The sequence below is a fragment of the Rhincodon typus genome, chromosome 12 (assembly GCF_021869965.1).
Source record: "Rhincodon typus isolate 14 chromosome 12, sRhiTyp1.1, whole genome shotgun sequence".
Classification (NCBI taxonomy): Eukaryota; Metazoa; Chordata; class Chondrichthyes; order Orectolobiformes; family Rhincodontidae; genus Rhincodon; species Rhincodon typus.
In genome coordinates, this window is record NC_063343.1 from 66,206,854 (window position 1) to 66,224,538 (window position 17,685).

Below are 17,685 nucleotides of genomic sequence, written 5' to 3' on the forward strand. Positions count from 1 at the left end.
GGGTGAATAGTTGTTAATGGGAACTGTTAGTGACTAACAACAGGGAGTGTGTAATGGCAGGCTATGTGGTAACAAGGCCACCCCCTTTTCTGATGAAGGGTCTAGGCCCGAAACGTCAGCCTCTCTGCTCCTATGATGCTGCTTGGCCTGCTGTGTTCATCCAGCCCTGCACCTTGTTGTCTCGGATTCTCCAGCATCTGCAGTTCCTACTATCTCTGATTCGATTTTAACCCCACTGCGAAGCCTCTTCTAAGGATGCCTAACCTGAAGAAGTTACCCTCCTCCCTCCGGACAAACCTCAAGGGATCTCTCTCCCACTGATCCCTCTTCTATCCGCCTCCCACTCTCTCCCTATTTATTTCAAAACCCCCTTCCCCTCCCCCTTTTCTGATGAAGGGTCTAGGCCCGAAACGTCAGCCTCTCTGCTCCTATGATGCTGCTTGGCCTGCTGTGTTCATCCAGCCCTGCACCTTGTTGTCTCTGGTAACAAGGCCTGGTGTGTGGGGTGGAGGGCTGGGACATGGGAGAGTTTCAGCCCTAAAATTATTGAACTCAATATTGAGTCTGGAGGACTTTAGGGTCCCCAAGCGGAAAATGAGGTGCTGTTCCTCCAGCTTGCGTTGGGCTTCACTGGAACACTGCAGCAAACCAGAGACACAGATGTTGGCGAGGAAGCAGGGTGGTGCGTTGAAGTGGCTGGTGCGTTGAAGTGGCAGGCAACAGGTAGTTCAGGGTCTTTTTTGCGAGCAGAACGTAGATGTTCTGCAAAATGGTCACAAAGCCTATGCTTCAGGTCTGCCTTTAATCGCTACAGTTTCCTCAGTACTTCACAATAACTGCACTTATGCATGTTTATTGTAGAATTGGGAACGGGATAAACTGTTGTTCTACAAAGGGACTGGTTTGTACAGTCAATTAAACTACTGTTAGTATTGCAGGTTGAAGGATGATGAAGAGCGGGCAAGAAGGTGGAGTTGAGGCAGCAATGACATCAGCAGTGGTCATATCAAATGGAGTAGACTTAAGGGGCTGAATTGCCTACTCCTAGTTTTTATGTTCTCGTGTTCTTATTGTTCAGACAACAAATATAACACCTTTTTAATGTAACTTTTTGTCAGCAATATTAATGCAGTTACTAATAAACTAGATGGGTTGGTGAACAGGTGGTAATTCTTCCTATCCCTTCCAAGTATCGATGCATTCCAAGTACAAAACCACAATTGAAGCTGCTTCAACTGCTGTTTCAAACAACATTCGGCAGCACTTTTGCTTAGGGGTTAGCACTGCTTCCTCACAGCGCCAGGAACCCAGGTTCAATTTCACTCTCGGGCGACTATGTGGCGTTTGCATATTCTCCCTGTGTCTGCGTGGGTTTCCTCCAGGTGCTCTGGTTTCCTCCCACAATCCAAAGGTGTATGGGCTAGATGGATTGGCCGTGCTAAATTGCCTGTAGTGTTCAGGGATGTGTAGATTAGTTGGGTTTTTTGGGGAACCGGTCAGTGTGGACTTGTTGGGCCAAAGGCCCTGTTTTCACACTGTAGGGATTCTATGATTTCAGCATGGTACAGATGAAGACTAAAGCTGTTTCCTCTGTGCCTCCTGTGTGATGTGCCTTGTGTGCAATCTTCAAGTGAGCCAGTGTCCAATTTCTCATTTTCAATTAAGGGCTGTTTTATAATGTGAATCCTCATCCACCTGGAACTAGATGTGAGGCAGTTTGAACACACTTGGTTTGGAACCATTGTAGGTAATCGACGGATAGAGGGGGAAGGCACTTCTTGTCCCCAGCGTGCTGAACCTGATTTGGACCAGTGTGAACTAGCTGGAAGTCTCTGTGTACTGTCATTCAGCTGAACCTTCCTTTGATTCACTTTCAGCTATTACGCAAAGCTGCGACAGCAGGAGTTGGAGCGAGAGCGCGAGCTAGCAGAGAAGTACCGAGATCGAGCAAGAGAGAGACGAGATGGTGTGAACAAAGATTACGAAGAAACAGAGCTCATCAGCACAACAGCAAACTATAGAGCAGTTGGACCAACTGCAGAGGCGTAAGTGTATCCTACAGTCAGACACTTCAGCCCATCGAGTCTGTACTGTCAAAATATACTACTACCTGCATTAGTCCCACTTCCCAGCATCAGGCCCATAGCCTTGAATATTATGATATTTCAAGTGCTCATCCAAGTACTTTATAAAGTTTGAGGTTTCCTGCCTCAGCTGCTCTCCCAGGCGGTGCATGCTAGTGTCAAAGCATAATTGACTCCATTAAGCCTTCCATGGCTCTAACAAAGCCCTTCACTAAGCTCCTGCTAAACTGCTCATGTATACATCTGCGGCACGCTGAAGGCTCCCTGCCCACCTTTTACTTTGCTAGGTGGTTTGCAAAAATAGCAGCAGTACTATGCATTGAATAACACTGGCCGTGTACAGTAGCAAAATTTTACAGGGAGCATTGGTCTGTACAACTTTGAAAACAAGCTTTATATTGGCCAGTAAGCCACAACAATTATATGTTTAAAATAACAACAATTTGAAAAGTTGACAATTGCAGTGAATTAGGCACAGAAATAGGCCGCTTGGTCCCTCAAACATGCTCCATCTTTCAATAAGATCATGGCTCACGGTTGTTTGGCATTTCAGAACTAGTTGTCCTTAGACAAGTTTCTTGTCCTTAGACTAGTTTCCCCATCCTGTTAAAGTGCACTAAATGCAAGAACCATTCTGTGTAAGTAATGCCTTGCTAATATTCACTTGTTGCTTTTTTACTTCAGCCCTTCTATGTCCCATTATAAGTGGTAAAGGTATACAGTTGGTACTCAGCGCTGACTAGTTTAAATAAAGCTGCTGATCAGAAGAGCTGGAAACTGCTCAGTAAATGGTGACTAGGCAGAGGAACATGCTAATATATAATGACCGTAATAGGAAAACAATGTTGGCGTGAACCCACGTCAAGTGCTGGGACGATTTCTCATTTTTCTCTCCCTAAAAAGAGGCTGCTGATGCCTGAGAAACATCCACATCCCATTTGGCTGGCATAACTTTCTCAGTGTGTAGAGAAAACTGGTGAAGCTTAGTGCCACTCAGAACAATTCAAAATGTAATTTCTTTTGTTCTGAGTCTTTTGGGGCCCAACTTTGGACATCACAGTGGTGATGTTCTAAAATTGTCAGTTACTTTTTGTAAGCTGCAGTTGTCTATAAGTTTATTTTCTTGGTTTAAAAGCGCTTTGAGCAAACATGCATCCTCATGGTTCTGAAACTCATCAGGCATTTCCTGCGGTTCATTTCTTTGTTTCTTTCTCTCTCAGGGATAAGTCCGCTGCAGAGAAGCGGCGCCAACTGATTCAGGAATCCAAGTTCTTGGGTGGTGACATGGAGCACACTCACTTGGTGAAAGGGTTGGACTTTGCCCTACTGCAAAAGGTCAGCACCTGTCCTCTTGAAGTGAAAAATACTGGCTAAAGCCAGAGATGAAAACTGCATTGTGCCACCTTCCAGGTTACTTAGATGCAGCTGACGTCGATGTGCAGTTCTACCATCAGTTTCTCTGGAAATGCAAATGATTTGAGTCACTTGTTCTTTAAGGTCTCCCATGCCTCAGTCAGAAGTCTGCAGGTTCAAGTTCCACTGCAGAGACTTTGTATAATCTAAACTGAGTCTTCACTGCAGTGCTGAAGAAATGCTGTACTGTCCATTTTTTTAGATGAAAATGATTTAAACCTAGGCCCATTTTGGTCCCTCAAATGAACGTAAAAGATCCCAACACTGAAAAGCACTAGGGGAGTTCTCCCAATTTCCTATCAACTAATACTCAAAAATAATAGATTATCTGGTCATAGATACCTGAAGGAGCTTGCTATCTGGAAATTGACTACTGCCTTTCTCTTCAACAGTAATAACAACTGTTAAAAGGTAATTAATTAGCAGTAAAATGCTTTGAAACACCGAAGTTGTCAAATGGTGGTACTTTATTCCCGTTTTTATGAGCTGCCACAGGATCTAGTGGTGTAGATGATGCCTCCTGGCAAGGTAAATAAAGTAGAATGTTAATGGGGAAGAGTTCACTGGCTTGGTTCTAGTGCTCTCTTTTATCTGTGAGTCTTTGCTTTTATCAATCATCCCACGTAAGACGACTTTTGCAGCATCAGACACTTGCAATCTTTCACCTGTGGTTTTTATTAATTTTTTGTTCACTGCCATGTTTCTATGAGCTTGGCTGCCCGTTGGAGCAGCAAGCATGAACTGGTGGCCAAGCCATAGATCCTGCAGGAGAGCATCTGTCAAACCTTACAGGTTTGCTGACCTGAGTGCTGACAGATACTTATTGGCTGAGTCAAGGCTGCATTATGCCAAAGTAGGCCCCATCTTCAGGATTGATTGTGGGATGCAGCAACTAAAAGAAGAACAAAAATTGGAAAATGCGAAGGAACAGGAATGGGGAGCAAAGCGAAGATGGGATTTAAAACTTGAAAAGCAATCTTAGGAAAGACAAATGTTGTAATGAACTTCTGCCTTTTAATTAGGGGAAGAAATCTCTGTTTTGGTGGAGCCAGGTATCTTCAGCTGCTGGGAGAGTAGGGATTAATGCAATTATTCACCAATATTTTCAATTTTTGCTGCATCTGGCTCCTGTTTGATTTTAGTTAGTAAATTGAACTCACGAACATTTTCAGGTCAAGCTAACTAATTATGTTTGATGTTTTTATTAGGTCCGTGCTGAAATCACCAGCAAAGAGAGGGAGGAAGAAGATATGATTGAGAAAGTGCAGAAGGAAGTGAAGTAAGTGATTTGAAATGATGTCACAGCAGAAGTGAAAGGAAAAGTTTAACAGGATTGGGTGTGAAGACCAGTGTTTTAGTTTAGCAAACTTGAGTTGTATAGCAAGAAGATTTTGACCAAGGTAAGATTGGCTGAGGTCAGTGAGAGGTGATGCGGACCATACCGACTCTCTGCAAACTAACCCAGCCACTTCCATTTCCTCTCTCTCCCTGTAGCCGTACAAGTTTATTTCCTTGTTGGTAGTTACCATTCTTATACAGTTCAGTTGAGAGAATGTTTACCAAATTAATGGAATGGGCATGTTGTCTTATGAGGAAAGGTTGAACTGACTGGACTTGTGTCTCTTTGGTCTAGAAGAGCAAGAGGTGACTTGTTCTCATAAAGAAACCATTTCTTTGCGCAAATCTAGGACAAACTTCGAGCCAAGAAATTCAGGAGTGATAGTAAAATACTGAATGTACTGGAAATCTGAAATAAAAATCATAAAGTGCTGAAGAAACTCTGCAGGTCTAGCTGCAACAGTGGAGAGAGAAACAGACTTAACATTTTGAGTCCAATGGCTCATCTTTGGAACACAGATTCACTTCTAGTGCTGTCAAACCTGTTGAGTTTCTCCAGCACTTTGTGTTCATTCAGGATTGATGTCAGACAGCACATTTTTATACAAAGTCTAATAGAAATCTGGAACTCTCTCCCCATCAAAAGATTTTGAGACGTTAGGCCAATTGAAAATTTCAGATTGACAGTGACAGAATTTTGATATACAACTAACGTGCAGATGGATTAATATACAGGTCTCCTAAAACCTGATTGAATTGTGGAACAGATTTGATTCATAGATTGATTTATAGTTGTCACATGTACTGGGATACAGTGAAAGTATTGTTTTGCGTGCTGTACAGGCAGATCATACCATACAAAGTGACACGAACACTCACAGCTTCAAGTTCATCATTGATTCTTCTACATCTTTCGACTGTGGCTTGAGCCTTATGTACTCACCTGCAAAAGTCTGAAGGAAAAGGTCTAACCCCTCCCATCCCCAGTACCATTTCAGCAGTATTAATCATGAAACACTCGTGCTTACAGAGCCTCATAAATTTACGTGTTTATGGCAGCACAGTGGCTCAGTGGTTATCACAGCTGCTTCACAGCGCCAGGGACCCGGATTCGATTCCACCCTTGGGCGACTGTCTGTGTGGAGTTTGCACATTCTCCCCTGCGTCTGCGTGGGTTTTCCTCCGGGAGCTCCGGTTTCCTCCCACAGTCCAAAGATGTGTAGGTTAGGTGGATTGGCCATGCTAAATTTAAAGTGTCCCGGTGTGTGTAAGTTAGGTGGATTAGATATGGGAAATGCCAGGCTACAGGGAAAGGGTAGGGGAATGGGTCTGGGTGGGATGCTGTTTGGAGGGGCAGCGTGGACTTTATGGGCTGAATGGCTTGTTTCCACACTGTAGGGATTTTATGATTCTATGAAAGTGCATCAGGGTAGCAGAATGAAGTGCAGAATACAGTGTTACAGCTGCAGAGAAGGTGCAGAGAGAGATCAGAATTAACATTCAGTTCCTATGACACTACGTAGCAGGAATTGCTTACACAGTTTATTTGGTGCTACCTCTAACTTGTAGTTTCATTATCAGTTATATACATGATCAGACGCAAAAAAGAGAGACTTTGAATGTTTTCAATAGTGCCTATCAGTGGGAACTGGTTAGATGTTTGAATATTAAAGTGAAATAATCCTCTCTGGGAATTGCCCAGACAACTTTCAATATGGATGTTAACTAATTTTGTTTTAATTCTCTTAGAAAAGATGAAGATCCAGAAAACAAAATTGAATTTAAGACTCGATTAGGTAAGCAGCAACAGCTTTGGACACCTTGCCCCAGTACTCCCGATGTGGGAGCGGAAACAGACCATTTGACCACACAGGCGTGCACTGCCATTCAATAAGATTATGGCTGATCTGTTTGTGTTTCAAATTCCACATTAGCATTGATCTCCAATGACCCTTGATTCCTTTGCCTAACAAGAATCTATCCACTTCTGAGTTAAAAATGTTCAATGACTTTACCTTCAAAGTCTGATGAGGCAGTGTTCCAACATTTCATCAACCCTCATATAAAATATTTCTCCTTATCTCCATTCCTAAAATGCCACTCCTAATTTTAGAATCCCCTCCTGAATTCTGGACTTGCATATAAGAGGAAACCACCTTTCTACAACCCCTCTCTTGTCAAGATCATTCAGGATCTTACATGCTTCATTCAAGAGACTTCTCACTCCTCTAAGCTCCAGTTGAAACAAGCTCAGCCTGTCCAGCCTATAAGATGATGCACTCACTGTAGGTGAGAATCTAGTAAACCTATGAGCCACCAAATGCATTTATACCCTTCATTAAATAAGAGATCCAAAGAGCACACTGTGTTAAAGAAATGGTCTAACCAATGCCCTGTATAACTGAAGCATTTCTCGTGTGTTCAGTTCCTCCCACAATAAAGGATAGTGTACCCCCCATTAGCCTTTTTGATGATATGCTGAACCTGCATATTAATGTTTTGTGACTCAAGCGCTGTAACACCTCTGTTTTCTGCCAACCAGCTATACTTCTATCCATGCTCATGTGTTACCTCTGACACCATGAGCTATTATTTTCCGCAATAAACTTTGATATGGCACCTTATCAAATGCCTCCCGGAAATCCTAAGTATAGTGCACCTACTGGCTCCTTTTTCTCCCCAGTGCATGCTACTTCTTCAAAGAACTCGAAACTCCCCCAAACAACTCCTCAATAATCTTTCATCAAAGATCTATCAATCTCTACCTAAAAATATTTAAATGTTCTGCACTCATTGCCTTTTGAAGAAAAGAATTCTAAAGACACTTGACTCCCTTATGGAAAAAAAATGTTTACTCAGCTCTGTTTTAAATGGGCGTCCTCTTATTTTTAAAACTATGACCTCTAGCTCTGGATTCACCCACAAGAGGAAGCATCCGTGCAGCATCCACCTAGTCAAATCCGTTCAGAATCTTTTATGTTTCAGTTAAGTCATCTCTGATTCTTCTAAACTCCAGAAGATACAGGTCTAGCCTTTCCTCACAGGGCAACCTACTAACTCCAGGTATAGGTCTTGTATACCCTCTCTGACCTGCTCCCAAGTCCTTCCATTATGACCAGTGCTGTACACAATACTCCACATGCAGTCTCACCAATGCTATGTGTAACTAAAGCATAACTTCCCTTCTCTTGCATTCAATTCCCCTCGCAATAAGACATAAGATTCAGTTAGCTTTCCTGACTACTTTTTGTGATTCATGCATTAATATACCCAGATCTGTCCGTACCTCCGCTCTGCAGCCCCACATCATTTGGATAATATGCTTTTTTTTAAAATGCTTTCTGCCAAAATGGACAACTTCACGGTTTTCCACATTGTACTTCATTTGCCAGATCTTTGCCCATTCACTTAACCTGTTTATAGCTATATGTAGATTTGTTATATCACCTCCACAACTTGCGTTCCTTCCTCTTTTTGTAATGTCAGCAAATTTAGCTACCATACCTTCAATCCCTTCATCTAAATCACTTGTATAACTTGTAAAGAGTTAAGGTCCCAGCAATGACTCCTCTGGCACACCGCACTTGACATCCTGCCAGCCTGTAAAAGACCCACTTATTCTTACTCTGCTTCCTCTTAACAAGCCAATCATCTATTCATGTCAGTGTGTTACCCCCGCACTGTGAGCTTTTATTTTCTGCAAAGAATCGTGGAAATCTAGCGGCCTCTTCCTCAAGAAATGCCGGTGAGGCTGGGGAGTTGAGAAAAAATTTCAAAACTAAGTTTGATAGATTTTTGTTAGGCAAGGGTATTGAGGGGTTCTCTGGGCCTTGATCTAACTGAATAAAAGAACTGACCTAATCCCCTTCATAACAGCAACTGATTCATCATTATTAATAGGACATCATGAGTGTTGTAATCAAGAAACCTAGGCTGATATAACTGCAAGAGGCACAACTCAATCTACATCCGAATTAGTATATCACTTCTGCTGGCCATGTGTAATACTAATTGAGCACAGTCCCCATACTGTCACACTCTGTGTTCATTGCAGTCCGACACCTATATAGTACATTTTTATCTTCAATGTTGCATTCAGTTACAAAGGCAGCATTTAAACTTATTAACTCAGTCTTGGTCTTTTGTTCTTTTCCAGGGCGTAATGCATACCGTATCCTGTTTAAAATGAAGCCCCAAGAGCGAAATGAGCTGTTTTTGCCAGGGCGCATGGCGTATGTTGTGGATCTGGATGATGAATATGCAGACACAGATGTACCTACAACATTAATTAGGAGCAAAGCTGACTGTCCCACAATGGAGGTGATACAATCAGACATTTGTAACTTGTCTCAACAGGTCTTAAAGGAGTGTTGAGGCCTTGCACAGTTTTACGTTAGTGCTGGGCTTCAGGACAATGATATCAAACTCATATGTAAGGGCACCCCTGTGTCCCCTATTGACTAACGTGAAATGCAGAACGTGGATTTGAAAATCTATATGATAGTGACAGAATAGAATTAATGGAGATGTATTTGGTATTCTAAGTGTCTTGCTATAATTGCTTCAGGAGATTTCGGCATTTTTACTGTGAAGCGTTTAACTAACTGGTCTGTACTGTAGTTTCTGATTTTTCTTTCTCCTTCCTTGAATAAAGGAGTTAAATTTGCTATTTTCCAAACTTTTGGCACATTTTCAGGATCAAGGGGATTTTGGAAAATTAAAACGAAAGCATCTACTACATCAGCAGCCACTTCTTTTCACACTCGAGAGAGATGCCCATCAGGTCCTAGTAATTTGTCAGCCTTTAGTTTTAACTGTTGCCTCAAGTGCCCCTTTCCTGATTGATTTTTAGGTTCCTCCCTCCCTTTTACCTCTTGATTTACACATATTTCCCTATTACTTCTGTCTTCTGCAGTGAAGAAAGAAACAAAATATATGTTCAACATTTTAAACACTTCCTTATTTCTACTATTCTCTTGTTTCACTGGCTGCAGAGCTTAAAATTTGCTTAAATAGCCTTTCTTTTTTAAATACTCATAGAAACTCGTACTATCTGTTTTTCTCTTTCTAACTAATTTTCTTTTGTGCTGTAATTTATCCTTACTACATTTTTAGGCATTCTTTGTAAGTTTTTAAATTCTGTCCAATCTTTTGACCTACCATTAATCATCACAGAATTGTACACTTTTACTTTCAGATTCATACTATTCTTAACCTTCTCAGTTAGCTGTGGATGGTGTATCCTGCTCCTAGAGCCTGCCTTTCTCACTGGAGTGTATCTTTGCTGAATGTTATGAAATATGTGCATCATGTCTGCAACTGCGTTTCTGCTGACCTACCCCTTATATTTTTCCAGTTCATTTTATCCAGCTTCATCTTCATACCTTTGTAACCGAATTTATTTAAGTTTAAAACACTATTTCGCTCCGGTCTCAGATGCTTTATAGCCCATTAGCAGCTTGCACTTCTACAAAATATCTACAACCGAATGAGAAGTGTTGAAAAAATCCTGTCAATTTGTAGGGTGCAGAGAAAAATCTTGCTAGCTGCCAGTTGTACTGCACCTGGAGCTTTGTTCCTCATGGGATTTGTGTCCTTTGTTGATTTTTTTTTCTGCATGCTTTGTACTTTTGATGTAACGTATTCACCTTGTCATGATCTGTCTGCATTTTCTCCTCAGGCACAGACAACCTTGACCACAAATGACATTGTGATCAATAAGCTGACTCAGATTCTGTCGTACTTGCGTCAGGGAACTCGGAACAAGAAGCTAAAGAAGAAAGATAAAGGTAACAATCTGACAAAAAGCAAGTTTCTGCAGCAGGCTTTCAAAGCCCATGTTTTACTGAGCGCTGCATTTCAGGAAAGATCTAAGGCCTTGAAGTACAGAAGACGTTTACCAGCATCTTACCAGGGATGAGAACCTTCAGTTACAACGAGAATGTGGAAAAGCTAGAACTGTTCTCCTTGGAATAGTGAATATGGTGGAACTGGTTTTCAAGATGGAGGATTTTGATAACCTAAATATTATTCCCTTTGGCTAGTAGTTAATAATGAGAGGTCATAGACTTTAAAACCATTGGGAAAGCATCTAGAGGAGACGTGAGCAGGAATCTTTTTACTGCGCCATGACACTTGGGTAGTGCAGTGGAAGCCAAGCCTCCATATTCCTGGAGTCGTAACAAAAGTTAAAGATTTTTATGTCTCCAATCCAAATTTCAATTACTGCTTGTTCAAACTGCTGTATGAGTGATGCTGAGGAGCACAAGAACTGGAGTAGGTCATTCAGCTCTTCAAGCCTGTTCCACCATTCGATGAGATAGCGGCTGATCTGTGGCCTAATTCCATATATGTGCCATTGCCCTGGATCTCTCAACACGTATGCTTAACAAAAAGTAATCCATCTCAGATTTAAAATTATCAACTGATATAACATCAACCGCTGTTTATGGAAATGTGTTCCAAATACCTACCACTCTTTGTGTATAGAAGTGCTTCCTAACATCTCTCCAGAATAGTCTGGCCCTAATTCCCAGAGTATGCCCCTAGTTCTAGAATCCCCAGTCAGTGGAAATAGTTTATCTTTGTCTATCTTGTCTTTTCCACTGCTTGAAGACAATAAAAGAAATTCACCTGGGCAGGGGCTTGAACCCTGGCTCCTCGTGTTAAGTGTCGCTTGCCAACCTAACTAAGCCACCCAGGCTCCCATACGTGCTGTAAGTGTCAGGTTACTTGCTTTTTAAAAAGTACAGCATTCCTTTAAAACGTTGGATTTAGAATAGTTCTTTCTCATTTCAGTTCGCAGTTTTAAAAAGCACAAAAAATAAAAAGACACCTGATATTTGTCGGGATCTGGAACGCTTTCCCTGAAAAATTGGTAGAAGCTGATGCAATTATAAATTTTAAAAAGGAATTGAATAGTTCCTTGTGGAACTCGCAGGGCTAAGGACAAAATCTGTGAAAGGATGACTCAATATGAGTGCTCTTTCAAAGAAGCAGCACAGGTACAACAAACTGAATGGTCTCTTAAGTTACTTAGTTCTGAGATTCCAACTGCTGCATCTGTTGCTAACAATTTGAGACTATTATCGCGTTAGCTACATAACAATTATAGGTGTCATCAGAAATTCAAGCACATGCTTTAACTTGAGAAATGTGAGCATTTGCTCCCCATCCATAATTGCCCTCTGAATTGTGTTGCTTGCTCAGCCACTTTGCTGGGGGTCTGGAGACCTGACCAGGTGAGGATGGCAGATTTCCTTTCCTAAAAGGAGTTATTGAATCAGGGATTGAGGAAGAAATCCAATTTGATAGCTTAGTTTCATAGCTTATCCTCGATCAGTGCAATCTCTGCAGTACAATTGTTCTAAATTTTGTAGATATGAAATAGGGGAAAGTCTTTCTGTTCCACCAGCGATTAATTGACTTCATAATAGGCTGCATTTTTAATCCCATATTTCTTTCCTCAGGTAAATTAGGAGGCGATGAAAAGAGACCACCTGAAGCTGATATAAGGTACTTGGGTACTTTTTTACATGGATAATTTATTTTCGTTAGGAGGCATGAGAGAGAGAGAGAGATCTTTTGCAGTTGAAGGACTGATATTTTAAAGTTCCAAGTGACTGATTACAAGCAGCAATCGATTTAGAATGCCCAATATGTTTTGTAGTCCATGCAGCATCTTCGAAGTGTAGTCATGGTTTAGGAAGCACAGCTACTTGTACATATCAGGTTCTCACGAAGAGTTCTGTGATGATGACCAGCTAATTTATTTTGTGAGAACGAAGGGATAAATATTGCACACCCAAAAGAACTACCATGTTTTTTTCTAAGTAGGTTTTTTTGACGTTCACCTGAGCAGAAGGTCTGGGACTCTCTTTATCTTATGTAAAAGACACAGCTCTGAGAGTACAACATGCCCTCTAGTTACTGTGAGCAACAGCTTAGCTCCAAGTATTCAAGTATTTCTGGGCTGGGACTAAAACCACCACATTCTGATTCTGAGGTACTCGCCAATGCAAGGCTAATACAACATCTTTCACAGTACAGTCACTCTTGTTATGCAGGCAATGCAATATACACAATAAATGGTAAGGTATTGAGAGAGGTTGAGGAACAGAGGGACCTTGGAGCACAGCTGCATAGGTCCCTAAAGGTGGCAGAAATACAGATAATATAGTAAAGAAAGTATATGGGATACTTTCCACCACGGTGACGTTTTGAATACAAAAGCAGGGGTATAATGCTGGAACTATACAAGACTGGTTTATTTAGCCATTGCTGATATGCTGGGTTGAATGGCCCTTTTCTGTGCTATAACCTTTCAGTGGTTCTTTCTAACTTTAGTGGCCAAAAACAGCAATTCATCGAGTGACCACTTTGTTTTGTTGGTGATGGCTAAAGGAAGGACATTGACCAAAATAATAAGGACAAATTCCCTACTCGTCTTCAATTTGAAATCCCTGTCACAGGTGGACAGAGTGGTTAAGGTGTTTAGCACGCTTGCCTTCGTTACTCAGACCTTTGAGTGTATTGGTTGGGACATCATGATGAGGTTGTACAGGATGTTGGTGAGGCCTCTTCTGGAGTACTGTGTGCAGTTCTGGTCGCCCTGTTATCAGAAGGATATTATTAAATTGGAGAGGATTCAGGAAAGATTTACTGGGGTCTTGCCGGGAATAGAATGTTTGAGTATTAAAGTAGACTTGGAGATTTTTCACTGGAGTATAGATGATGTTCTAGAGATTTATAAAATCAGGAGGGGCATAGATAAGGTGAATAGCAAAGGTCTTTTCCCTAAGGTGGGGGAGTTCAAAACTAGGGCGCATATTTTTAAGGTGAGAGGAAAAGCATTTATAAAGGAATGGGGGCAAGTTTTTTTCATACAGGGTGGTTAGTGTGTAGAATGAATTGCCAAAGGAAGTGGTGGATGCAGGTACAGTTATGACGTTGAAAGACATTTGGATAAGTACATGAATAGGAATGATTTGGAAGGATATTGAGCAAATGCAGGCACGTAGGACCAGTTTAGTTCGGGAACATGGTCAGCGTGGACTAGTTGGACCCGTAGGATCTGTTTCCATGCTGTCTGACTGTATGAAATGATGGTACAGGATCTTTGGGTGGGCAGACCGTGCCTCAGTTTAACATATCAGTGGAAAGGCAGCACTGCTGATTTAAATAATAATTCTCTTTACTACCTGTGTTATGTGCTTCAGTCTGAACCAAAACTGTGTATGTGACCATTGACGTGGGACATCCTTCATATACGGGTGTTTATTTCAGTGACAAGCACTTGTTCTTTCTTAAAATAATCAAGTCAGTTAATAAAGAATTATTTTCATGTCAGTCAAATTTAGATGACAAGTGCAAAGCAGGGCAAAAGAGAGAAAAGTCCAGAGAGAAATCGGAGAGCAGAATGAGATTTCAATGAATGTGTTGCAACAACAGTTCACAAATGAGACAAGTGACTGTAAATGAAGAGCATGCCTTACTGACAGCCCTAAAGTGCGAAATTGAATCCAACATAAAGGATGGAAATCACTGTTATACACCATATTTTATAACTCCAAGAATGTTGACCAGTTGAGTCTGATTTGAATTGACTGCTTGAAGACCAGAACACACAATGTTAATTCTGACCAGAGCTAACTGAAGTCTCTCTACACTGGACAGAAATTCCATCAGTTAATGCTGCCATTCTGTTGGTCGTGATTTCACTGCTGAGTCAAGGTCATGGCTTCAAGTTTCGCTCCAGATACTCGAGCACAAAATCTAGGCTGACACTCCCAGTGCAGTATTGAGGGAGCTCTGCACTGACAGGAGTTCTTCAGATGATACACTAAATCAAGGCTTTTTCTCTGTCTTGTCTCCTCCCCCCACCCCAACTCAACCCAGTCTGTTTCAAATTTTTGAGTGCAGAGTGCTTTGCGTAGTAATATTTTTAAAATGTTCTTGATAGATAGAGAGAGAGACTTGTTGCAGAACATTGTGGACTCCCATGTGAACCTTTTTTGTGTTTGCTTTCAGCATCTTCGATGACATTGGTGACTATGTGCCAACAACTGCGAAGGTTGTTCGAGAAAAGGAGCGTGAGAAGTATCGTGAGAAGGAGAGAGAACGAGAGCGAGAGCGGGAGAGGGAGAGGGAAAGAGAAAGGGAGAGAGAACGGGAGCGTGAAAGAGAAAGAGAAAGGGACGAGGAGAAAAAGTCCAGACATAACTACTTCGAGAAGCCAAGAGTGGACGATGAGGTGAGCTCAGATAACTCCGTGTTAACTCCAGCACAAAAACCGTTTTCAAAGGCAGTAAAGATTGTAGTACAGTCGGGGTTCACTCAAAGCTATCTCTTTGCTCAAGACCAACAGCCAATGTGTTGATCCTCCATGTATTTCTGGGCTTCCATTCGGTATCTCTCAGGTGATGGGGTGTGCAGACACTCCATACTTCTCCCTTTTTAGGAAAACAGCAAGGGAAGGGAATGCTCTGGGGCATTCTGCTCACCACTGCACCCCACCCTCTCAATACTGAACATATCAGAAGCAAATATGGATCCGAAACAGCCTGTGATGGGAGCAGCCAGAAGGCTGAGGGGCCAAGACGCTTGAGTTAGTAGGGTGAGAGAAGCAAGGGAAGATTACGAGGGCTGGATGTGGGGAAAGAAATGGGAGAAGGTGAGACTTCTGTGATCAGGGAATGAAAAATTGATAGCAGAAGAGGCTACAGGGGTGCGGTGCAGAAGCGTAATAGAGGAGGCTGCTGCGAGGGCAGGGGACAGGGTTGGCCTCCAAGTGCAGGAGAGGGCAAAGAGAGAAAAAGAAGATTGACTGCAAGGTTGGGGGAAGAGAGAGAGGTTAAAAGACAGGATTGAAGAAAGGAGAAGGCTGCAAGGGGGTGAAGGAAGGGAGAAAGCTCAAGCGGCTAAGAAATTCCCGAGAGAGAATGGAAGAGATCAAGAGACTGCAAGATAGGACTATGAGGCGATGGTGAGTGCAAAAGAGAGTCAACTGTTTTAAACCTGTCAACACAGGAATACTCGGCCAACTGGGAGTTGGGAAATCAAGAAATTACTGAGGAAATGACTTCCTTGTAAATTAATGTGGAACCTCTAGCTTAGGTTGGTAAACATTAAAGGCCTACTATATGTGGGGAAAACATAGTTGATGTTATTGTTTAAAAATATTTGTGTCAGCTGTTTAATCTAAATCTTGAGATTGAGATCTAAGATGCAGTACAAAAAAAGTAGTAATTGCCTGTTTAAAATCCTCTAATTTTGTAATTATATGTCTGTTGTGACATTGCCATTCTGTGGAAGATATGTTATAGTGATAGCTTTTTGTGTTTAAAATGGTCATGTGTTTTGGTTTTTGAAAAAAATTGCTAGCTTATACCTGTTGTCTTGTGCTAACTTAAATACGGCTGTGTCTTAAGAAATTGACACTTCCCTTGTGTGTTGTGGCTTTGTTTATTGGAGGCTTGGTAGTTATTAAGAATATTAATCTATTCTTCTAAATCTGCATATGTGAGAGTCCAGATGTGTCCTATCAACACAGAAGGTAGAGTGTTACTGCATCGCTGAATAAATGAATTAATGAGAATGAAAACATAGCTCCTAAACATCAAGATTAGCCCTACAGAAAATCTTAAGCAGCCTTCAGGAAGAAGGGTTGGGAGATATTTTGACTCCTGTTCCCAATGTTGACGGATGTAGGGTGGGAGGATTCATGGTTGTGGGGAAGGTAGGAGAATGAGGGAGCCAGAAACAGGAGAAATACCAGGCCCTCTGATTTCTTTCCCTGGTCCTGCTTCCCCATACAGGGATTGATGCCCACATCACTGCACAACTTAATGACAGCATTCCTAAGAGAAGGAATCATTTAGTAAGTCATTTGCACCCTTGACAGAAGCTTATTGAGGAAAAGTCATTTTTGTTACAGAGCTGTGAAGAAGGTTAATGGAGTTTGCAGTATCTGTCAAGCCAGAAACGTTTAGCAAATTCTGTAAAGCAGATTATCTATGTTTTTCTAACAGCAGCATCTATGTAGCAAAGTTTGAGGTCAAATTAATCATCTTAAGTGACAGCTATATTAAGAAACTGAGCTGTTGATCGTTTTGATTTGTCGTTAATAAGTAACAAAAGTATAATAGAGGTCACCTGTTGAGTTGGAAATACGCGAAACATTTAAGTAGTACTTAAATTCAAGCACTATTTGGCTACGAGCCAAGAGCTGGAAAATTAGATTAATTTGCTCAGATCTTTGTTGACCAGCAATGATACAATGGACTGAATGGTCTCCTTCTATTCTGTAAATGGCAATGAGTCGCTGCGTTAACTCATAAGAAAGGAATAGCATAATTGTGAATGAACGAGAAACATAAAAATATAAAACTTGGAAAGAGAAAAGATCTGTTGGATCTCATCAATCCCACTCCTTCCACAACACATCTACATCTACCCTGCCATGGAATCCACAACCCATATAGTCTCTTTCAGCGGCCTTTGCATACTCTGTCCTGTCATAGACTGTACCCACCTACTTTATCTCCCAAGGAAATATTCTGTGTACATACTGATTCCCCAAAGTTGATGCAAAATTCCAGAACATTTAACCATGTTCACATCTGTATTCGCCCATTGCCATCTTCTGGTCAAGCATGGAGCCTGTTCTGGCAATTACTGGCAAGTTCATCAGCATCAAAACGTTGCAACAAAAGGAATCTACTTGTAAATGCTTTAAATCTGAAGTTAAAAAGTGAAAAATGCTGGAAATGCTTGGATCAGGCAGCACCTGTAGGGAAAGAAACAGCATTTCACCGACAAAAACAAAGTTGCTGGAAAAGCTCAGCAGGTC

The 17,685-nt window shown here is 41.5% G+C and overlaps 2 protein-coding genes across 2 annotated transcripts in view; one reads left to right on the forward strand and one right to left on the reverse strand.

Moving 5' to 3' along the window:
- The window catches only part of ndufa2 (NADH:ubiquinone oxidoreductase subunit A2), a 197,232-nt gene that overhangs the window by 14,354 nt on the left and 165,193 nt on the right, over window positions 1-17,685 (reverse strand). The window lies entirely within an intron of this gene.
- Window positions 1,196-17,685, forward strand: part of LOC109914128 (IK cytokine) — a 32,547-nt gene continuing 16,057 nt past the window's right edge. Inside the window, exons 1-9 of the mRNA XM_048603904.1 lie at window positions 1,196-1,206; window positions 1,878-2,045; window positions 3,305-3,419; window positions 4,706-4,776; window positions 6,585-6,631; window positions 8,992-9,155; window positions 10,516-10,624; window positions 12,305-12,350; window positions 14,865-15,087. Of these exons, the coding sequence (XP_048459861.1) occupies window positions 1,196-1,206; window positions 1,878-2,045; window positions 3,305-3,419; window positions 4,706-4,776; window positions 6,585-6,631; window positions 8,992-9,155; window positions 10,516-10,624; window positions 12,305-12,350; window positions 14,865-15,087 (954 nt within the window). The remainder of the gene's footprint in view (window positions 1,207-1,877; window positions 2,046-3,304; window positions 3,420-4,705; window positions 4,777-6,584; window positions 6,632-8,991; window positions 9,156-10,515; window positions 10,625-12,304; window positions 12,351-14,864; window positions 15,088-17,685) is intronic.